Below are 24,088 nucleotides of genomic sequence, written 5' to 3' on the forward strand. Positions count from 1 at the left end.
AACTGAGTCAAACCTTTGTGAGGCTGGGGATGGGAAAAGGCCTCCCTTTGACCACTTTTTAGGCTTGGTTTCAGCTACTGTCCAAAGGCTGGGTCCTTGGGAAGCAACCAGGATGAGAGAGCTTTCTTGAGTTCCTATTACATAATTATCCATTGGAAAGGTCAGAAATATATGATCTACCAATGTTCTAACCTCCCACATTAGAAAATAATGGCACAATATTTAATCCCCAGTGAACAGACATGAGCCTCAGATCAGTGAGGAGGAGACTGTGGGAGGAGAGAGGTAGCACACAATAGATAGAGAATAGAGAATTTAAAGTGCCATCTCATGGAAGAAGCATCTATTTTGTCCTATTTGGACTCAGATGGCTGAGCTAGGTGGAAATTCTAGAAGTCAATTTAGGCATAAAATCAGGATAAAATGTCTAATAGTAGAGTGGCAAGGGCTAAACTATTAGTGTTAAGTGACTTGACCAGAGGGCTCCTCTTCAGTAAAGTCTTTAGGCAGAGGCTTAATAATTACTTATTGGGTATATATTAGTAGGAATTTGGGGAAGGAGGAGTGCTGCTGACCTAGATGGCCCTGAGTTCCCCTCCAGCTCTGACCGTCTGTGGATCTGTGAACTGGCCTTACCCTTACGAAGAGCCTGCTCCAACAGGGAGACAACATTATTCAAGTGTGATGCTAGAGATTGATTGGAATGCCTGCCATGCCTTCCCTTCCCCACTTCATGCATGTTGCTAGACACTATCCAAAAACTGGGCCCTGAGAGATACTAGGAGTTCCAGAGAAAATCTTTCCTCATAGGATGAACATGCTGAAAGAGGAATTCCCATCAGGTTACATGGAGAATTTAGAAACCTTGGCTGAGGGGAATCAAAATTCTGTCCTTAGGGGAACTCCCATCCTCAGAGATAGAGCTCAGCCATGGGCAGAGAGCCCTGCTTTACAGGAAGAGAGACAGCCATTTGTCTAAAAAAGACCTGGGAGTTTTAGCGGACCACAAGTTCAAAGAATCAATCTCTTGATATGATAGCTTGATGAGAATACTCTCTTGGGCTAAATGAAGAGATACACAGGTCTTAAGAGAAAGAAGGTGATCATCTGAATGTCCTCTCCATATATAAGTACTAAATACTCTGATCAAATGGTGAATGTCCAGACGTGGGCAACCAGAACAGTGAAGGTCCTTGAAGAGTCCATGTCCCATATGAGGATAAATAAAAAGAATGGGGTGGGGGGCATTTAGTCTGAAGAAAAAGACTCATGTGGGTAAAGGGCTGGCAAGTAGAAGTGAGATTAAATTAAGTCTGTCTGTTCCTAGTGAGCAAAAGGAGGGACAGTGGGTAGGTTCCAAATAGGTGGATTCTTCAAGATCAGAGCTGTCCCAAAGTAGAAGGGGATGCCGTGGTAGAAGTTGGGCACACACACACCCCCACCTCCTTGGAGATCTTTAAGTAGAAATTGGGCAACCACCTGTTGGCAATATGTTAACAAGGTCTTGGGGAGAAGAAAAGATAGGAGCTGAACACAGCCTCAGTAGCTCTGAAATTCTATAATCTATGATATGAGGGAAAAGACATAATCCTAGTGAAGCCCCTACTCTGAAGGCAGGGAAACCTGCCCTGAGGAAGACCCTAGTCTAACAAGGACACTAACTGTTGAGGTAGGGCAGGAGCCCTCTGGGGATCTGGGCCAAGTTTGGCTTTGAGAGAGCACATCATAGCAAGAAATTATCATGAGAAGCACAGATTAAATAGGACAACTAGGCAGCACAGTGAGTAGAATGCCAGGTTTGGAGGCAGCAAGACTTGATTTACTGACTTCAAATCTGGCCTCAGGCACTTACTAGTTATGTGATCCTTTACAAGTCACAACTCTGTTGGCCTCAGTTTCCTTATCTTTAAAATTAGCAGAAGAAGTAAATAGTAAAACTACTCCAATATCTTTCCCAAAAACCCAAATAGTGTCACGTGAAGTATCTGGCATGACTGAAAATGGCTTAACAACAGGTTGAATAGGGGAACATTGGAGAGGGTGCTTTGATTTGAACAGCCAAATCTCCCCTACTCACTCCCCATAATCAAGGATAGAAACTAAGCATTCAAAGGGGGAAAATCACTGAGGTCTGAGTGGGAGTCCATTGGTGTATAGCCTCCTACAGGCTAGAGCCCAATTGGTGAAAGAAAGAAGAAAAATCAGTGAGTTCTTGGAACTATGGATGGAGGGATTCCCAGCTACTGCTATCTCAAGTGGGGAACTTCTCCTGGGATAGGTATCAGGAGTCCTGGGTTCTGCTCCTGAATCCCCTCCAGTGAAGGGCAAAGCAGTTCATTCCACTCTGGGACAACCCTACCAAGGTTGTTTTTCTTTTCTAATCTCATATCTCTGGAACTTCCACTCATGGTTATTATAAAGACTTCACAGGGTAGCAGTTAGGTTAAAATGTGTGTAAAGAGCAATTGTTCATTGTTTTCTGTATGGAGAAACCAGACCTGGCATTTCAATGGTATGGGGAAAAGAAGACTCAGGGAGGAAGGAGATGGCTATATTTGAAGGATTGCTATATGGAGGACAAATATAGTCTGTTTGATTCAAGTAGGCAGAACCAGACCATGAGTGGAAGTTCCAGGAATGTTTCCCTATTCACCCTGTTGTAGTTCAGTCATTTTCAGTCATGTCAGACACTCCAAGGCACTATTAACCCTCCTTCCAGTTCATTCCCCTTAATTTTATTTTTTTTGGATATTATTCCAAGTTATTAAACTCATATCCTTACCCTCTCTTTATGTACACTCCTTCTATCTACTCTAATAATGATAGTTTTTAGGAATTATCATCTTTCCCTGTAGAGATATAAACAGTTTAACCTCCCTGAATCCTTTATGATTTCTTTCCTGTTTACCCTTTTATGCTTCTTTTCAGTCTTATATCTGAGAATCAGATTTTCCCATCAGCTCTGGTCTCTTCATTAAGAATTCTTGAAAGTCTTCTATTATATTGAATACTCATCCCTTCCCCCAAAAGAACCATACTCAGGTTTGCTACATAGGTGGTTCTCAGCTGTAATCAGAAGCAAAACACTTTTGAGGACAGTTAGAGTGAAGAAAAAGAGGGAGAGAGACAGAGATAAACACAGAGACAGAGACACAGAGTTAGAAGAAAAAGGTGGGGTGATGCAGGATGGAGGAAAATCATCATTGTGAATGTTAATGGGATGAACTCATCTATAAAATAGATGTAGATGTGTAGGAAGTAAGTAACTCTCTTCTTTTCCTCTTAAAGCTCATCCATGAAATTTACGCTATATCTTACTTCCTACAGATGGCAGTAAGGATTAGAAATCAAAATCTAACAATATGTTGTTTCCTAGAAGCACATGAAACAGAAAGACACACAGAGTCAAAATAAGGAGTTGGTGTAGACTATATTATGCTTCAGCTGAAGGGGGGGGCGGGAAAGCAGGGGTAACAATCATCATCTCAAACAAATTAAGAGCAAAAATAAACCTAATTAAAAGAGGCAAGCAAATAAACTAAATTTTGCTTAAAAGTACCATAGACAATGAAATAATAACAATACTAAACATATGCACCAAATGGCATAGAATCCATCCAATGGGGTTAAATCTTATTGGGTCTTGTCCAAAGAATTCATTGATGACCCAACTGACTATTCCAAGGAAACAAGCTTTATTATAAGAGAATATAGGAACAGAGTAGCTGTTATATTAAGTAAGTGAGGGAAGATAAAGAGGCTTGGTAAGCAAAGGTAATGAGAGAATGAATAGCGTGAAGTAAGAGTAAAAAGGTAAAAGGTAAGAGAGGGTGTATGTTGGGGTTTTCAGGAATGCTGGTCATTTCTTTAGGCAGTTGGTCTCCTGTGTCTCCAGGGAACTAATGTCACTTTTCCCTTGGTCATCAAGGTTCTACTTTCACTCTGTTTGCCCACTGGGGGAGCAAACAATTATATAATGGGATGCTAATGAAACTTTAAATACCCTGGGGCAATTTTAGGTCAAGTTTGCTCTTTTCTACTGAGACTCTAAGGAAAGCAGTGAATGTGGAAATTAAGCATTGTTTGAACCTAGTCCTTTGTGACTGGGGAACTGAAGAACCTGTACTTGCTGTCCAGAGACCCCAACCAAGAACCTAGATCATGTCTAAAGACTGATGTGAAGTTTTCTCATAATTGTGAAGCTAAGCCACTCATATGTTTTATATGAAACGTAGCCCCATACAATGAACTACTTATTGTTTCCAAGTTCTTTTGCTTGCGTGCAGCTACTTGTCAGGATTTACTTATAATATCACCCTTTATATCTAAGTCACATACCTATTTGGACCTTATCTTGGTGTAGGGTGTAAGGTGTTGATCTAAATCGAATTTTTGCCACACAGTTTTCCAATTTTCCCAGCAGTTTTTGTCAAATAGTGAGTTCTTATCCCAAAAGCTGGGATCTTTGAGTTTATCAAGCACTAGATTGCTGAGATCATTTACCTCTAATCTATTCTATTGATCCATGATTCCATTTCTTAGGCAGTACCAGATTATTTTGATGATCACTACTTTATAGTACAGTTTAAGATCTGTTCTGTTAGGCCACCCTCCTTCACAATTTTTCTATTTGCTCCCTTGATATTCTTGATCTTTTGTTCCTCTAGATGAATTTTATTTTTTGTCTAGCTTTATAAAATGTTTTTTTTTGGTAGCTTGATTCATATGGCACTGATTGCCATTTTTATTATATTTATCTCAGCCTACCCATGAGCAATATTAATTCTGGAGAGTAATTTGGAGCTATGCCTAAAAGGCTATACAACTATTCCAGCCTCTAATACCAGTAATTCCATTACTAGGCATGTATCCCAAATAAACTTTTAAAAAAAAGGAAAAGGACTTCTATGTACAAAAATATTTGTGGAAGCTCTTTTGTAGAGGCAAAGAACTGGAAAGTGAGTTAGTATCCATCATTTGGGGAGTGACTATGTAAGTTGTAGTATATGATTATAATGAAATACTATTGTGCAGTAAGAAATGATGAGCAGGAAGAGATTAAGAAAACCTGGAAAGACTTAAATGAACTGAGGCAAAATGAATTAAGTAGAAACAGGAGACCACTGGACATAGTAACAGTAATATTGCACAATGATCAACTGAATGACAGCTATTTTCAGCAATACATTGGATCCAAGACAATTCCAAAGTACTTGTGATGAAAAATGTTGTCTGTCTCCAGAGAAAGAACTGATGGGATCAGATTGCAAGTTGAAGCATATTTTTTAAACTTTATTTTTCTTGTTTGCTTGCTTGAGGTCTGTATTTTCTTTCACTGCATGACTAATATGGAGAAATGTTCTGTATGACTGCACATGTATAACCTATATCAAATTGCTTACTTCTTTAATGAGGAGGAAGGAAAGGAAGGGAGAGAAAGAATTTGGAATTCAAAAAAAATTTAAATGAATGTCAAATTTGTTTTTATATGTAATTGGGAAAAATAAAATATTAAACTGAAAGTCAAAAAATAAAATTTCAAGATAAAAAAATTAAAAAGAGGAAGTTACAGGTAGAAATTATTGTCTGCTTAAAAGATAAAGCAAGAGATTTGGAATTTCTTTGCAATGCTACCCAATTCTGTATTTCTTTGCATAACAAAGTATTTGATTCTTTTGGTGTCAAGTTCAGAATTTTAAAAAATAATCAAAAGAATCAAGGGATATAATGGGAACCTTACAGGTCATCTAGTCTTACCCTCTCTTTATAAATAAAGAACCTAAAACCCAGGAACACAAGTAATCTTCCTAAAACAACTAACAGAAATGAGTTTCAAACTCAAGTCTTCTAATTCCCTAGCTAGCATGCATATTATCATATCCCTATCACCATCTGGAGAAGCACAGAGGATATCCACCAATCTCATTCCCTTGAATATTCTGGACAAGTACAGAATTCTACCCAAACCTTCAGACAAGCTACACATCTATTGGCTTTGCTCAACTTTTTCCTGCATTATACTCATGGGGCATATTTGTTTTATATGAGGACGTTGATTTGTTGGGGGGGTTTTTCAATGTTGGCAGAGAAGGGAAAGGGAAGGTTAGTGATAGAGTAGTCTAAAAAAAGGCAGGAAAAAACTCTGGTTGGGGCAGAGGGACACTTTTGGAAATTATTTCCAACTAATCAATCAATAAATAAACTTTTATTAAGAGCCTACTGTGTGTCAGGTATTGTGTTAAGTGCTGAGGAGTCAAAAAGAGGCAATGTCTGCCCTCAAGGAGCTTATATTCTAAAGGATATGAGAAAAACCAAAGTCCCATCATATGTTGTTTATAAGAAACACATTTGAGACAGGTAGACACACACAGAGTAAAGTTAAGAGACTAGAGTAGAATTTATTGGGCATCAACTGAGAAAAAGAAGACAGGAGTAGCAATCATGATCCCAGACAAAGCTAAAGCAAAAATAGATCTGATTAAAAGAGATAAGGAAGGTAATTACATCCTGATGAAAGACAGTATAGATAATGAAGAAATATCAGTACTCAACATGTATGTACCAAATGGTATAGCATCCAGATTTTTTAAATTTTTTTTATTGATTAAGAAAAATTTTCCATGGTTCCATGATTCATGTTCTTTCCCTCCCCTCCTTTCACTGCCCCCCAATAGCCAATGTGCAATTCCATTGGATTTTAAATGTGTCATTGATCAAGACTATTTCCATATTATTGATATTTACACTAGGGTGATCATCTAGAATCTACATCCCTAATCATGTCCCCATTGACCCATGTGATCAAGCAGATGTTTTTCTTCTGTGTTTCTGTTCCCATAGTTCTTTCTCTGGATGTGGATAGCATTCTTCTTCAAAGGTCCATCAGAAATGTCTTGGATTATTAGCATCCAGATTTTTAAAGGAGAAATTAAAGGACCTTAAGGAAGAAATAGATAGTAAAACTATACTAGTGGGGGGCTTCAACTTTCCCTTATTAGACCTAGATAAATTAATTTTAAAAATTAAGAAGTAAATGAAATTTTAGAAAAATTCGAGTTAATAGATATTTGGAGAAAAGTGAATAGGGATAAAAAAGAATATACTTTCTTTTCATCAGCACATGGTACATATACAAAGATTGACTGTGTACTAGGACATAAAAACATAACAAGCAAATGCAGAAAAGTAGAAATAATAAATGCAACTTTTTCAAATCATAATGTGATAAAAATTATAATTAGTAAGGGCTCATAGAAAGACAAATTAAAAATTAATTATAATTAATTGAAAGATTTAGCTATTCTCAGAAATCCAGGACAATTCTGAAGGACAAAGAATGTTATCTACTTCCAGAGAAAGAACTGTTGGAGTCAAAATGCAGATCATAGCATACTATTTTCCATTTTAGTTCATTTGGGTTTTTATTTGGGGATTTTGACTTTATATGAGTATTCTCTTACAACAATGACCAATATGGAAACAGTTTTTGCATGATAATACATATATAATCCAGTTCAAATTGCTTACTATCTCTGGGAAGGGAGAGGGAAGGGAAATAGGAAGGCTATTTGGATTTTTTTTTTATTTTGGATTATATTGGATAACCTTGAAAATTATATGTAGAAATTGTCATTATATGTATTGGGGAATGTTACATATAATTGGGAAAATAAAATTTCTCTTTTAGTGTAGGATCATAGATCTAGAACTGAAAAGGGCCTTGAAGTCCATCTGTTCCAATTCCCTTATTTTATAGCTGAGGAAACTGAGACCTAAGAAAGTGAAATGATTCCCCTAAGGTCACATGGGCAGCTTCAGAGATCAGAGGTGAGATCCAAACCCAGGTCTTCTGACCCCAGACCCTAGGTTCTTCCCACTGATCCACTTTACCTGCTGGAGAGGAGAGGAGGACATACACCTTGGAAAATTAGAGGCTCTTCATGTGGATTGTCACAGAACATGCCCTTTGTGATTCTTGATTTTGCTGAACTAGTTCTCTTTGTTATAAAGAAAGGCTCAGAAAATACTAAGATGCAAAACCAAAAGTTGTCAATCACATTTTTTAATATATTATTTGAAGAACAATATGGACAGGAGTACCCATCTTTGTATGTTCAGTGCCATAATGTTATACATATAAATGGGTGCTTGATTAATACTTCTCAAAGTGTAGAAGTGAATCAAAATCAACTGAGTGCACTAGACTAGTTCATTTCCCAACTCCATCACACACACACACACACACACACACACACACACACACACCACCTTCCATAAATAGAAACCTCCTCCAGCATTCTACTTTCCAAGGTGCCTTCTAACTTGGAATATCTGGTATTTAATGTTTATATAGCACTTTGAGAGTCTAATTAGTAGAATGGATACAGAGCTGGCCTCAGAGACCAGAAGACGTGTGTTCGAGGCTTACCTCTGACCATCCAGGTAGGGTCCACCCTGGACTAGTCCCTGTAGCTGAGTTGCTCCAACAACTCCCTGAGACCATTCACTGAATGCCAATGCAGATTTGAAGAATAAAGCATGAGTTCCTTTCATACACAAAACCAAAAGTCTCATTTAGGAACATTCAGGATAGGAGGAAGTTCTGGTCAGTTACTGGAAATGTAGGATCATTGATGATTTAGAACAGAAAGGGTTATTAAGGGCAACCCACTCATTTTATAGATGAGGAAACTTATGCTAGTTCAAACCCCATCTCTGCTCAAGTTTCCCTCTAGTGAAGGTGGTAAATGATGCCATGCCCCCTCCAGTCTCTGCTCTGGTAGACTTCTCAGATAGTAGGCTTGGTAACAATAGGGTCCAGTGCCTGCTTCTTCCAGCCTCTTAGCCTTGGCACCTTTCAACGGGGGAGGAACTGAATCTGGAATGTGGGAGGTACATTACCCACTCCACTCTCCCTTGGAGTGAGGTCAATATCAGCAGGAACCATAGAGGACCTCAGAGAGAAGTTCTGTAGGATGGTGGTGAGGAAGAGGAAAAGCTCCATCCGGGCAATGCCCTCCCCCAGGCAGATTCGCTTTCCTAAGGAGACAGAGAAGAGTGTCATGGAGGTCATTGCCAAGGATACCCCACCCCAACTACCAAGGATCATTGTGGAAGCTCACAAAAGACTTTTTTCACAACTACCTCATGAGAGAAACAACACTAGTGTTTTGGCCCAGTTCCCATATGATCAGTGGTTGAGAGCTAAAAGGGATCTCAGTAGCTACCTAGTCCAAATTCTTCATTTTTCAAAAGAGGAAACTGAGACCAAAAGAGTTGCAGTGATTTATAATCACAGATCTTCAGTTGGAAAGGACTCCAGAAATCCTTTAGCCTAAGTCTCTCATTTACACATGAAGAAACTGAGGCTTAGAAGAAGTGACTTGATCAGGGTCACTCTAGGGGAAATGACAGGACTGATACAAATCCACCATGTATGAAGTGATAGCAGAAGCAAGATCTCAATGCAAGGAAGCAAAATTTGATATCACAGGTACACTAAGTCTTGGAGAGATGGAATGCATGGCACAAAATGTGTTATCCAAAGGGTGGGGTACATCATATCCCAAAGGAATAGAAGAGGCAGCAGAAGGGCATTACATATTAAGAAAATAAATTCATGTGAGAATAGTCAAGAAACAAAGTAGAGAAGCAGTGTAGAAAGCATTTGGGTAAAGATCAACAGAAGGAGAAAGAGATTGTTTGCTCTGCAATATTCTGCCGTTGGCCACCTTGATGAAGGAAGATAAATATAAAGAGACATAGCCTGTAAGGAGGGGACCTTGAGGTACTAGTTTATACTATATCCCCCATATTTCTCAATGGCCCCTCAGCTCCCTTGGTCAGCCTGAAGACAGACTATGGCTATCTTTAACTGGTCATTGAGGGAAGGCCCCCAAGGAGAGTCTTTATGGGCTTTGGGGACATTGCTTACCTGAAGAGAAGGGAATAAAGGCTTCATTCTTCTTCAAAGATCCCTGAGCATCCAAAAAATGATTAGGGTCAAAATCATAAGGCTTCTTAAAGTACTTGGGATCATGCAGGACTGTGCTCAGGAGAGGGTACACTTCAGTGCCCTGTCACAAGAGGAAAGTGTTACTAGAAGTAGAAAGTGAGCTCTCCTAAATCTCCCCCATCCTTTAAGGACAGACCATCAAGGCCTTCCAAAGCCAGGTCATATCCTGAGCAAGCATGGCCACACAATACTGTGTGTTGGTTCCAAGGCAGAAGAGTGGTAAGGGCTAGGCAATGGGGGTAAGTGACTTGCCCAGGGTCACACAGCTGGGAAGTGTCTGAGGCCAGGTCTGAACCCAGGACCTCCCATCTCTTGACCTGGCTATCAATCCACTGAGCTACCCAGCTGCCCCCTGATATTTTATGTTCTAAGGGACACCAGCAAGCCCCTAATCTAGGATGGAGTCCTCCAAGGTCATGGATTCCATGAAACCTTGAGTTCCTTTACAAGAATTAGAGCTGAGCAGCTCAAAAGATCCTGGGGGTGCTACTGATCTCACCTTGGGAATGAGGTAGCCTCTGAAGGAGGTGTCCTGAGTCACACAATGGGGCACACCCAGAGGGAGGAGGTCACTGAATCTCTGGATCTCATAGATAACAGCTTCAGTGTAGGGCATTTTGGCTCGATCCTTGATTTCTGGAGTACGGTCTTTCCCAATCACCTGGTCAATCTCATCTTGGACTTTCTCTGGGGACAGAAGAAGGGACATGTAAACCCACTATGGAAAGGACCCCAGAGGGAAAACTGAGAACTGGCAGACCAGGGAGTGTCATGCCATCAGTTTGAAGAAAAAATGACAATTTTTTTATGTACCAATAATGTTTTTTTTAAGTTTAAAGAAAGAGAAAAAGGCAAAGAAAATTCTTCCTCATATTCAACTGAAATGTCTGTCTTTAATTTTGATCTGTTAGTTCTACCTCTGGCTTTTATATGTAAACCCTAAATCTTTACTACCACCAAATCATGTCTTCCACTGGATATGCACCTCTCTTAGACCTTAGAGTCTAGAATTTAGCAAGTCAAAGCCAGAAAGTTTAAAAGATGTGCAACACAGAATGTCAGAGCTAGAAGGCACCTTAAAATTTAGAATGTCAGAGTTGAAAGGGTCCTTGGAACAGAGAATTTTGGAGCTTGCAGGGATATTAGAGCACAGAAATAGAATATTAGTTTTCTCAGGGGTCTTAAAAAATAAAATTTAGTGTTAAAAACAAAGGGCCCTTAGAACAGAGGAAAATGAAACTCATTCCCCACTGGATAAGTGGACAGAGTATACAAACAAACAGTTCTCAAAAGATTTACAAACTATTAACAATCACATGAAAAAATGTTCCAAATCACTAATAATAAGAGAAATACAAATCAAAACGATCCTTAAATTTGACCAAATGTCCTGCACATTGGTAAAAATGACAAAAGATGGCAGTGCTCAAAGTAGAAGGAGTTGTGATAAAACAGACAGACTAGTTCATTGTTGATGGGGCTGTGAAGCAGAACGACCAATCTCAGAAGTAATTTTAACATTGTACACTGTAACAGCAATATTGTGGAATGATCAACTGTGATAGACTTAGCTATTATTGGCAATACAATGATCCAGGACAATTCTGAGGGACTTAAAGCAAAAACTGCTTACCACATAGAGAGAAAGAACTGTTGAACTCAGAATGCAGATGAAAATATCTGATTTTTCACTTGTTTATTTGGGTTTATGTTTGGGGGTTTTGGCTTTATAAGATTTTCCAATTACAAAAATGAACAATATTTAAATATGTTTTGCATGATAATTCATGTATAAACCAGATCAAATCATCTACCAGCACTGAGAGGGAGAAGGGAAGGGAAAGGGCAGAAAAGTTCAGTCATATAACTTAGGAAAACTTATGTGGAAATTTGTTATTACATGTAATTGGTAAAAAAATAAAAAATTAGTAATTTAAAATTCTGTAAATAAAATTACTAAAATATAGATACCATTTGAACCAAAGATCCCACAAGTAGGCTTAAACTCCAAGAAAGTATGAATCTTAAAACTGCTCCGACTCTACTAAAGATTTGATTAAGCTATTCTCCATTTTAAACAATGCAGTTACTTGGTCAGGAATGTATTGAGACCTTTAAAATTACTCCACCCTGCTCAGACAGTGCCTTAGGGGAAGATAAAGTTGTAAACTCCTTACTGAACAATGAAAAGCCACCAACTCATACTTATAGTGAAGCAAAAACCCTAAGCTAGGTCTATTTTTAGATCTAATACAAAAGAGTGCTAAGTACCTATAAAGGTTAAATTAATCACTAAAAAGGTCAAGCAATTTACAAAAGGCAAGAGGTGTGAAGTTTTAATCTACTCAGAGAAGGTGATAACAAAAGAAGATGTGAACTAAGAATGGTCAGTCCTGGAGAAAACGTCTACTGTGATTGGTAGATGTGAAAATTTAGGGGAGGTGACATAAGAGAAATTTCTCTTTAAAAGGAGCTGGCTCTCTGAACTTAGTTGGAGTTTGGAGTTAGTTGGAGGAGCTGGGTCTCTGAACTCAGTTCAGGAGTTGAGGATTTCAGTGAAGGACTGGAATTTTTGCTTTAGGACAAAATCTTGTGGTGAGTGATAAAGGACTGACAAGTCTCTTTTAAGGCTCAGGCCTAGGCCATTTGGCCTAGGCTCTTCCTACTATAAACTCATCTCTCTACTCTCTTTCTTCCCTTAATTCCTTCATTTGTATTAATTAAAATCTCCATAAAAACCAGCTGACGGGTATATTTTCATATTTGGGAATTTTCCCATGGCGACCACTTATTTTTAATATAAAATCAAGACACTAAAATTATCTTTACAGTTTTGGCAATTCACAATCTTGAAAACCATATTTTCACGGTTACAAAAGCCATTAATAAGAAGAAAGTTCTCATATACTCCAAAATATTTATTGAAGCACTTTTTATGATAACAAAGAATTAGAGGGGGCAGCTGGGTGGCTCAGTGGATTGAGAGCCAGGCCCAGAGATGAGAGGTCCTAGGTTCAAATCTGACCTCAGACACTTCCTAGCTATGTGACCCTGGGCAAGTCACTTCACCCCCATTGCCTAGCCCTTACCACTCTTCTGCCTTAGGACCGATACACAGTATTGATTCTACAATGGAAGGTAAGGGTTTAAAGGAAAAAAGAATTAGAAACAAAATCGATGTCCATTGACTGGGGAGTAGTTAAACAAATTGTGGCCCATGGAATATTACTGTGCTATAAGAAATGATGAGTGTGATGAATACAGAGATTCATAGGAAGAACTCTATGAACTGAGCTAGAGTAAAATAAACAGAGCCAAAAAACAACAACAATATGCACAATAACTCGAACAATGTAAATAGAAAGAACACGCAAAAAATCAAAAATTAATATTGCAAAATTATAAAGAACAAGAATGACTCAAAAGAAGAGACACCCCTTTTCAAGGGCAAGAGGTCCACAAGTATTGCACATTGCACATATTTCTAGACTTCTTTGATGTACTGATTAGTTATTAGGTAATCTGGAGCTTCTACTTTATCTTTATGAAAATACTGTGTGTTTTTTTAAAACATAGAAATGGGAAATTAGAATTCTAAGCATTCTCAGAACACAGAAGATTGAATGTCAGACATGGAAGGGATCATAGACAATATCTATTCCAACACCTTCATTAAATGAAGAAACACTTACAATTTCAATTAAATGGAAGAAAACAGAACTGCTTATCTAAGAGTGAATGAGTCATGCCTGGCTTGTCTAGAAAACTTCTGCATTCTGAATAAATCTAGAAAGAATAACATAATTAATTAGTTATTAGATAGTCCCAAAGGGGTCTATCCTGGGTCTACTAATATAGATATATGAGCTTGATTGAATAAGCCTAAAAATGTATTCATGAATAAATGAATACCTCTAAGGATGATTATAAATTCATATCAAGGAATATTTCTGTTTTATTTAACAGGATTTTGGTTTAAAACCAAAAGAATGAAAGAGATGAGAATCCAGAAAAGTTAAGACCAGCCTAGACATAGTCTCAACACCAGGAAACTAGTCACTTAATGATAAGTTCTTTGACCAAAGAGAAAGCAAAAATTTTAAATCATACTCAACCCCATGGGATTCTTTTCACCTTCTGTGGAGTAATGGTACTAAAAACTGACACAATATTTAGATCATCTATCAACCTAATTGCTGGTAATATAAGTGAGATTTTTGTTCTGTGACCCACAAGTTAACATACACCTAGAGAAATTCAATTATATCAACAGGAACATTCTTTCTATAAATCAAGTGAGAAGACAAAGGAAAATTTTACCTAGGTGGAGGGAAACTCATGAGGTCTCAGAGAGACAAAGTGATAAAGTTGTTTTTTTCAAAGAAGTCAGTAACTTTTAAAATACATAGAAACTTTATGTCTGCATATCAATAAATGCTGAAAATGGGACACACTAAATAATATCACAAAAAATGAAATTGACAGTTTCAGAAAGGAAATTATCAATGTGAACATTATTTCTGAATTTGCTTCCAATGGCAAGTCAGACCATCAATTTGTTAGAAAAATATCAAAGCAACATTGTATTAGAAGAATGAAAATGAGGATAAAATAGAATATATCATTTAAAATAGTTCTGATATAACCTATTTTAGCAAGCTGTTGATATTAAATAATGAGAAACTGATAAAGAAACAGACACTTACATGGACTAACTCCATGTTTTATGCAAGCTGAACCAATGTTAATCAATCACCACAACTAGGAGCCCAGGAAGCCATAAAAACCATCCCAAAAAACTTACTGTACCTGACAGGCAGAGAGCTGTGACACCCCAGGTCAATGTTTGTTTAGAATATAATCTTATTTCCAAATATTACTGAGGAAAATATTGAAGATTATGAGCAGCATCAACTCATAAAAGAGTTAGAAGAAATAATGAGTTAAAAGACAGTTTTGTATGAAACCCAACCAAGATCAATCTTAAGAGCATATGAGGATGAAAATAGAAATACAAGAGCAAAAAAATGGAAACTATCTATTGATATTTCTATGACAATTTTCTCCATCAGTGAAAGTTGAGTCATCTCATACATATTCCTACATCACAGATCTTGTTCAATTAAGAATCAAGTATTTATTGTGCTTACCCTGTTCAGGGCACTAGGGATACAATACATAAGGCATCCTCCTTTACAAAGAACTTACATCCTAATAGAGGAGACTATAAGAAATCAATGTAAGTATATACAGATACTAACCAACCAAATGCAAGGTATTTTGAGTAGGAAAAAACTAGCATGAAGAATTAAAAAAGACAAAAAGAGCAACTGGACTAGACTAAGTATAGAAGAGGGCTCTACTGAAGACAATACAATTTTGAGGAAGTTAAGGAATTAATTCTGGGAGTCTCAAGACAAAATAAAGATTCTAAATATCTAGTAGGAAAAAACTCATGGGCGTTGCTATTATCCAAAAAGGTGATCCAGGTGTTGTCAGAACCACCTACTTTCTTAGGCCTACAAAATCTTCTTGAGAAGAATCTACCTCTGTATCAAAAGTATTATTGATAATAATATAATAAAGGAATAATTCCAAAACAATATCATAGAGCACAATACCTGTAGTCACACAGCTCACTAAAAGGTACAGAGAATGGAAGATCTCATTATCCTTATTTCTGGAGAATTTTTAAAAAGGAATTTGATTTCCTAGAGGAAAAGGTTGCTTTAAAAGTTGTCCTCTAAAAAAGAGTCTCCTATGTAAACATCATAAAGGGTCATCGTATATGCAACAAATATAATATTTTCTCACAATTTTCTGATTGTCAATATAAATACATAAAATATGTAGAAATATGATTATCAAATATGTTTGCTACTATCAGGAGGATTGCAGGAAGGAAGGGAACAAGCATTTAGTAAGCAGAGACTATGTGCTAAGCACTTTGAAAATATTGCCTCATTCAAACTTCACAACTCTACAAGATAGATACTATTATTATACCACTTTACAGATGAGGAAGCTGAGATAGACAGGTAATGTGACTTGTCCAAGGTCACACAGCTAGTAAATGTTTGATGCCAAATTTGAAGTCCTGAATCCAGGTCCAGCCCTCCATCCACTACCCCCACCCAGCTGCCCATGTATGAAGAAGTATGTTTGTATTTTTTATGTAACTGAGTGAATCTATCCATTTAGGTGGGGACCAGAATAGTCCTTGGATGATAGCTTCCCAATGGGGGAGTTTGAGCTGTTAAACATTATCCAAAGCATAGGACATAGGGAAAGTGATTATATATCATACAGCCTTTGTGTCATTTCTCAGTCTTTTGCCAGAGATGGAGACTTGGGAATTGAGGCTGAAGGAAAGTATTCTCTGGTCTGTTTTCTTGCTACCAATTATAATAGTCTCTGTCCCTTTACCTGATCCCCACCTCCACTCAAAGCCTTTGCTTAGCATCAATCTCTGTGCAGAAAGATCACTCCCTAGAGCTACCCCCATTTACCCACCTGCCACCCCGGGATATTTAAGAAGAATAAGGCAGCCATAGCGCAGGGTGGTGCTTGTTGTCTCAGTGCCCGCAAAGAACAGTGACAAAACAGTGAGGATGAGGTTTTTGTGGTGGAACTCAGTGCCAGAGATTCCCTTTTCCTAGGGAAAAGAAGGAGAAACATAAGGAGAAATACAGTTAGGGAAGGAGGAGACAATATTTTACCCACGGAGTCTCTCCATCCATATGACTGAATCTTCCTGTCTCTTTGCCTCTATCACTATGGCTCAGTCTCTTGGTGTTTGGTTCTTTCTAAATCCTTCCAAATTGGTCTTTTTCTGTCTCTCCCTCCCCTTTTTTCTCTTTCTGTTTCTTCTTCCTTCTGACTACATTCTCTTCCTTTGTCTCCCTCCACCTGTCTCATCCTCTATCTCTACTTCTTTCTGGCTCTTGTGATCGATCTCCTTAGCTGTCTACTTCACCCCCTCACAACATATCCTTCTCTATCTCTTCTATTTTTCTCTCATACCTTTTCCCTTCTCATTCTGTTAATCTTTCCCTGTCTCCCTCCCTTTCTGTCTCTTCTCCCTCCTATGGTCCTGTTATTTCCAGGACCATAGATCTAGAACAAGAAAGGACCTTAGAGGACATCTAGTCCAAATTCCTCCAATTTAACAGATAAGGAAACTGAGTTCTAGAGAAGACAAATGACTTGCCTATATAGATCACAGAGGTAGTAAATGGTAAAGGTAGAATTTTAACCAAGATTTAATGCTCTTTTTTTCTGAACCACACTACCTCTCTCAGTTCAATTCAACTAGTATTTATTGTACTTACCAAGTAGAAGGCATCATATCAGATACTGAGAATATAAAGACAATGACAAAACAATCCCTTCCTCTAGGAAGTTTAGACTCCACCAGGGGATAAGAGGGATATATACAGAAACAGATATAGATAAGTAGACAGACAGACAGATAGATAGATAGATAGATAGATAGATAGATAGATAGATAGATAGATAGATAGATAGATAGATGGATGGATGGATGGATAGAAAGATACACAAAGTACTATATATAAAGTATTATGAAGTCACTTCAAGAAGGCAATAGCATGAACAACTAGGGGCAGTAGGAAACCCCTCATGAAGGAAGTGACACCTGAGCTGAGCTTTGAAGCAAACTAGAAATTCAATGAAGCCTAGGAGAGGAGGGAGGGCATTCTAGACATGGGGCAAAGTGCTTGAGCAAAGAAAGGCAAGGTATGAAATATCCTGTGAATGTGAAAAGGAGAGTATGAAGGCCAGTTTGACTAGAATAGAAATTTCAAAGGGGAACAAGGTAAGAGATAACTGAAAAGAGAATCAGATTGTGTAGAGCTTTAGATGCCAAGTTAAAGGGGTTTTACTTTATACTAAGGGCAATAGGAAGCCCTGAAGGTTCTTAAATAGAGGACAGAAAAAGTCAAATCTGTTTTCAGAATATCAGTTTAGTATCTGTGAGGAATCACTTGATTACCAGCTCCTTGAAGGAAGAGCCTTTCTTTTTGCCTCTTTTGTGTTCCTAGTGCTTAGTACGGTGCCTGGCACACTGTAAGTACTTACTAAATGTTTATTGACCTGAAAGATAAGATGGCAGAAAAAGCTAAAGAGATCCTGGACACAACCATAGTTGGCCAAATAGGTATAAGAAGTTAGAGTTAAAGGAGTCCTAACATTGGCTGAAGTCACCATCATAGCCCTTCCCTGGAAGCCAACATGAAGTCATAGCAGCAATGCTAACTTAGTAGAAAATCAGAACTGCAAGAAGAAGGAAAATGGGGGTGGGGCACAGGAAACCTTAAAAAAAAACTAAGAAATACACAGGCACTGAGTTAGAATTCAAAAAGAGTCCAAAACACAAATATTAAAAGAAAAAATCCAAGAAAACCAAAGACGAAGGAAAATGATGACTAAAAAGATTAAATCTATCACTACCTAAAAAATGACAGATTAAAAAATTGGCTTAATTACTAAGTCATCTGTATTCAATTTGTTGTAATGTAAACAGATTCAAACTTCATAAATAATGGCATGGAAGACCCTATGCTGCACATCAAATATTGCTGCTTGATTATCTGATTTTTACATCAGAGCTTTATTAACACAAATTTTTTTCTACAGAGTTGTGAGTTGTGACCAAGTAGCATGAGAAGTTTTGCCTGAGGAATCTTATTTTCAACCAGCATTAATTAGTTTAGGTGGAGTCTACTGTACTATAAAATTTTCACATTTGAATTTTTTTAATTGCCTAGCAGAAAAATCTGGAGTCCATCCTAAAATACCAGCAGAATGATTTGCAGAATTCATCACAGTCCTGTTACATCACTTTTTTTATTACAATAAGAGTTTTCAATAAACTTGTAAAAAAATCAAGTGTAAAATGTTTATTGACCAGAGGGCATATTAGAGAGAGAAGATTGGAAGTGGGAAGTCTAATTAAATAGCTATTAGACTCAACAAGGTAAGAGGTGCTAAGGGTTTGAACTAGAGTAAAGGCCATAGGAGAGGAACCAAGGGAACACTTAGTACTGAGGGAGAAATTATAAGATCTGGAACTGATTGGATGAGGGACATGAGAGATAATTAAGGGTGAAGGCTGACTAAGTTTGCAAACAGTGAAAATTGGAAAAGTGATGATGCTTTCAAAAGAATCACAGGAGATTAGAAGATGGATAGGATAGGGAGAGGGAGGGGGAGTGTGAGGTCCTTTTTGGACATTCTTTCATTCAAAAAATATTTATTAAGCACCTACTATGTGCCAGGTATTGGGCTAAGTAGTAGGGAAACCAAAGAGGCAAAAGATAGTACCTGCCCTCAAGGTGCTTACAATCTAGTAACAGAATTTCTGATCTGAGATGTCTGTGGAATCACAGCTGTGGGTGGAGCTGTCCAGCATGCACTTGGAAATGTGGAGTTGGAGCTCAAAAGAGAAATGACTGGCTCTCTAGATTTCCCTCAGCATCTCTACATAGAAGTAGTCATTTAATCTGGGGAGGGTGAGAGATTGAGAGACAGACACACAGACACACAGAGACAGAGGGATACAGAGAGACAGAGATGGATAGAGAGAGAGACAGAGAGGTGGGGAAAGGGAGAAAGACAGAGACAGAGAGAAAAGTCTCAGGACAGTTAGAACCTTGGGAGAGTCCTCTCTAGCTCTTTTTTCTCACTCTGTTTATCCTTCCTTTCTTTTCTATCATACTTTCTTTCCCTATCTCCTATCCTTTGTCCTCTTCTCTTTCTATAGTTCCCTTTCTTTTCATCAAAATCCCTCAACTTGTCTCCTTGTCTCTGTCTCTACCCAAAAGGAGAAGAGCTTTTGGCCACCAAATTTCACCAACAAAAGAATTGAATTTCTTTTTCTCTCTCCTTCCCTACCTCCCTTTCTCTCCCATCTCTGTCTTACACACACACACACACACACACACACACACACATACATACACACACACAGAATGTGCAATAAGTACTTGATTGGGAAAGGAATTGCCCCACCTTCTCCATTCGGAGTAGGTATATATCAATGAAATCTCTGGGGGCATTGGGATCCAGACTCTGTCTGTGCTTCTCCACATTGTCTGCAATGTAGGCATTGATGAACTCCAGATTGCTTTGAGAGCGTCGATGGGGACCAGGGAAGAATTTCAGGAAGCCAGAAAATAACTCAAACAGCTGATATGCGGGAAGAGGAAAAGTTAGAATAGGATGAGCCTCCTAACTTCCATAGGTCCCTGGACTTCTCCAAACCTGGTCCACCCTCCCTCTGTCATCCCTGCAGTGTACCTGCTTCCTGCATCCTCCCCCTCCCTATCTCCTTCCTATGTCCCTATCATCTCTTCCCCTGCCTTTGCCCCCTGCAGTGTCCTCTATTCTTGGATCCTTCTGTGTCCTCTTTTTCCTCTCTCCCAGTGTCATACTCTCCCTTTAGCTTCAAGCCCTACCTGGCCCCAGGCAGAGCTTGTAAGGACAAATGTTTCATTGAATTTGTTCAACAGCTCCTGAAACTGGTCATCATGATAGGAGAAACGTTCACCAAATACAATGGAGCAAATGATGTTGGCTGTGACGGAGTGGAAGAGAAAGGTGGGGTCCAACAAGGATCCTGGAGAAAGGAAAGACAGAAAAGGAGGGAAGGGGATGGAAGAAAAAAAGGAGTTTAGGAAGTCAGTGGGAAGTACCCTTGTTTCCAGAATCTCTCCATCTTCATTGCTCTCTGCTTCTTGCTCTCCATGTTTCTACCTCTGTATATTTTCTATGCTTCTAAGATCATACCTACAATCACCACCACTCCATCCCAAATCAGCTCTGTGGAAGGGAAATTTCTCCCCTCCCCCAGGGTCTAATCTGAATCCTGGTTCCTTGATAGGTTGTTCTTCCCTTTCTAAACTTTCTGTCTCTGGGCCTATCTATACAACTCTCAGTAGGTATCTTTGTACACTTCTCTCTCTCTCTCTCTCTCTCTCTCTCTCTCTCTCTCTCTCTCTCTCTCTCTCTCTCTCTCTGTGTGTGTGTGTGTCTGTCTGTCTGTCTGTCTCTGTCTCCCTCTGTCTCTCTCTGTCTCTCTGTCTCTCTCTCTATGTGTGTGTGTCTGTCTGTCTTTATTGCTCTCTAGATCTGTTTCTAAATGTGACTACATAATTTCCTCACCCTTGGACTTCCGGAGCTCCTCCACCAAGCACTGGGCCTCATCCTGGATCCGTTCTTCAATGCTTCGCTTTCCCATCCCAAAATCCCGGAGGGTAGCCAGAGAGAATCTGCGCAAAGTCTTCCATGTATGGCCATTGGAAAAAATAACCCCTAAGGAAAAAAGGATAAGATTTGGGATTCTGCCCTACTTACATTCCTCCTTCAAATCTCTCTTCCCTTGACTTCTTATCCTTCCACATTCTAATCTGCCTTTTCTGTCTACCTTGATCCTCCTCCCTTTATCTTTAGCCCTACCTGTCTCCTCTGAACCTCAAAGCCTAGAGTCCCTCCTTCCTCAACCTCAACCACCACCTTATCTCTCTTCCCCAATCCCTGCCATGGTCTGGCCAACTCACCAAGCCCCTGAAAAACTGAATCAACCATGGCAATGGGTCCTCGGCCACTGAACTCCTCAGCCTTCTCCACCAGGGCCTCCTTCACAGTGTCAGGTCCACATAGCACAACCACAGGGCGAGAGCCCAGGAAGATGGTAAATACATCCCCATACTTTTCCCGAAGCTATGGGAAAAAATCCACCCCATTAAATCCCAATAGGCACAATGCATTCTTCAGAACCAACCTTCTAGTGTCCATCTATTGTTCCTAGGCCTTCACTCTGGGCTCTAGAGAAGGGGATGCATTTCTGTAGGGTCCCTTTTAGCTCTAACCTTTTAAATTTTGTATTCTAGGGTCCCTTTCAACCCTAACATCCCATGTCTTGAGATCCCTCCCAACTCTTGGCAGTCTGTATTCCAAGGTCTCTTTCAGCTTTGACATTCTTTCATCTACATTCAAAGAACCCACCTAAGTCTGACAGTCTATAATCTAAATGCCCTTTCAGCTTTAATTTTCTATGCTTCTAATACCATATCTAAAACCACTCCCCCACTCCCATCCCATCCTGCCAGCTGAGCACCAGTGGCAGGGAAGTTCCTCTTCTCCCTAGGATCTAGCCCAATGCTTTACTGATAGTCAAGTAAATTGTTGGTGATCTGGTCAGACATGTTAGAGGAGCTGCTCAAAGAACAGGATTATCCTCCTCCCCCCAATCCCTGGCCGCCCATATCTTCTTCTAGAAGTTAAGTGTCTCCAGTGTTCCCATTTGCTTTGTTTGACTTCAAGTCTTTTGGAAGTGACTATGAGAGAGAGAGAGAGAGAGAGAGAGAGAGAGAGAGAGAGAGAGAGAGAGAGAGAGAGAAATAATGGAACCAACATAATAAAAATGACAAGGCTACTTAAACAAATTTACTTATTCAGTGCCATCCCAATTGAACCACTAAATATTATTATTTGACTGAGAAAAAAATAATTGTTAAAATTCATTTGAAAGAATAAAAGGTTAAGAATATAAAAGGAATTAATAGAAAATGTAAAAGGAGTACCAAATCTTAAACTATATAATAAGCAAATAATTATCAAAACTATCTGGTCCTGGCTAAGAAGCAAAATGGTAGATCAGTGGAATTGAGTAGATACAATACCCAGTAGTAAATTATTATAGTAACCTTGTGTTTGATAAATATTAAGACCTAACTTTTGGGAATAAGAACTCAATATCTGGTTTAAAAAAATTGCTGGGAAAACTAGAAAGCAGTCTGGCAGAAACTAGGCATAAAATATTATCATTTGTCAAGATCAGGTCAAAACATGACCTAAAAATAGAGGGAAATATCATAGGTAAATTAAAAGAGACTGGTATATATTACCTATCTAATTTATGGATAAAGGAGGAATCTATGAAAATAAGAGAGAGCATTGTGGGATATAAATGGATCATTTTGATTATATTAAATTAATTTTTTTAAGATTTACATTAAACAAAAGATGGTGTACAAATAAAATCAATGTAGCCAAGATTAAAAGGAAAGCAGAAAAATGGGGAGAAATTTTATAGCCAATTTTTCAAAGTAAGGCCTCATATTTCAAATATATAGAGAAGTATGTTTGTTTTATAAGACTATGGTCTATTCCCCAATTGGTGAAAGCCAAAGATCAAAGGATATGAACTGTCAGTTTGGAGAAAAAAAAATCAAAACTATATATAATCATGTGAAAAAATGCTCTAAATAATTATGAATTTGAATATGTCATACTTATCAGATTATCTAAAATAATAGAAAGGAACGATGAAAATATTGGAGGTGACATGGAATAATTAGGACACTAACACACAGGTGGAGCTGTGAACTGATCCAGCCATTTTGGAAAGATATTTGGAATTATGCCCAATGGGATATAAAACTGGGTGTACCCTTTGACTCAACTTTACCTCTATTAGTAAGTCTGTTTCCCAAGATGATCAGAGAAGAAGAAAAACCTCCATGTTCTACAATATTTATAGCAGCTCTCTTTGTGGTAGCAAAGAACTGGAAAGAGAGGGGATGCCCATCAATTGGGGAAGTTGTGATATATAATTATAATGGAACATGGCTGTGCTGTAAGAAATGATGAACAGGTTGGTTTTTTAGAAAGATGCACATAAAATAACAAAGAGCAAAATAAGCAGAACCAGGATCATGTTGAATATGATAACAGCAATATTGTTTGGAGAGTAACTAAGTTGTTTTGAGTAATATGAACATTCAAATCAACTGTGAAGGGTTTATGAAGGAAAATGCTCTCTACCTCCAGAGGAAGAACTGATACATGGAAGTATATACTGTATGGTTCTACATTCGACATTGATGGTTGGTCTTCTCTAATGTGGGGTTGGGAGGGAAAGTGGGGAGAGAGAACTTGGAACTCAAAATGTAACAAACAAAATATTAAGAGAAGGAAGAAGTCAATAAAACATTTAAAAGGAGATGAAATGAAAGAGGAAAGCATCCCTCCCCCTCCCTAGATATCCCT

At 38.4% G+C, this 24,088-nt stretch overlaps 1 protein-coding gene across 2 annotated transcripts in view; it reads right to left on the reverse strand.

Annotated features, from left to right (window-relative positions):
• Positions 1-8,046: 8,046 nt before the first annotated feature.
• Positions 8,047-24,088, reverse strand: part of LOC100018958 (cytochrome P450 2B6-like) — a 22,180-nt gene continuing 6,138 nt past the window's right edge. For both annotated transcript variants that reach the window (XM_056796225.1, XM_056796224.1), the window contains exons 2-9: positions 21,595-21,757; positions 21,200-21,349; positions 20,494-20,654; positions 20,048-20,224; positions 16,529-16,670; positions 10,515-10,702; positions 9,935-10,076; positions 8,047-9,039 (exon numbers count right to left, since the gene is read on the reverse strand). In XM_056796225.1, coding sequence (XP_056652203.1) covers positions 8,858-9,039; positions 9,935-10,076; positions 10,515-10,702; positions 16,529-16,670; positions 20,048-20,224; positions 20,494-20,654; positions 21,200-21,349; positions 21,595-21,622 — 1,170 coding nt within the window. In that variant the 5' untranslated portion in view covers positions 21,623-21,757 and the 3' untranslated portion in view covers positions 8,047-8,857. The remainder of the gene's footprint in view (positions 9,040-9,934; positions 10,077-10,514; positions 10,703-16,528; positions 16,671-20,047; positions 20,225-20,493; positions 20,655-21,199; positions 21,350-21,594; positions 21,758-24,088) is intronic.

This window comes from Monodelphis domestica, chromosome 4, assembly GCF_027887165.1.
Source record: "Monodelphis domestica isolate mMonDom1 chromosome 4, mMonDom1.pri, whole genome shotgun sequence".
NCBI lineage: Eukaryota > Metazoa > Chordata > Mammalia > Didelphimorphia > Didelphidae > Monodelphis > Monodelphis domestica.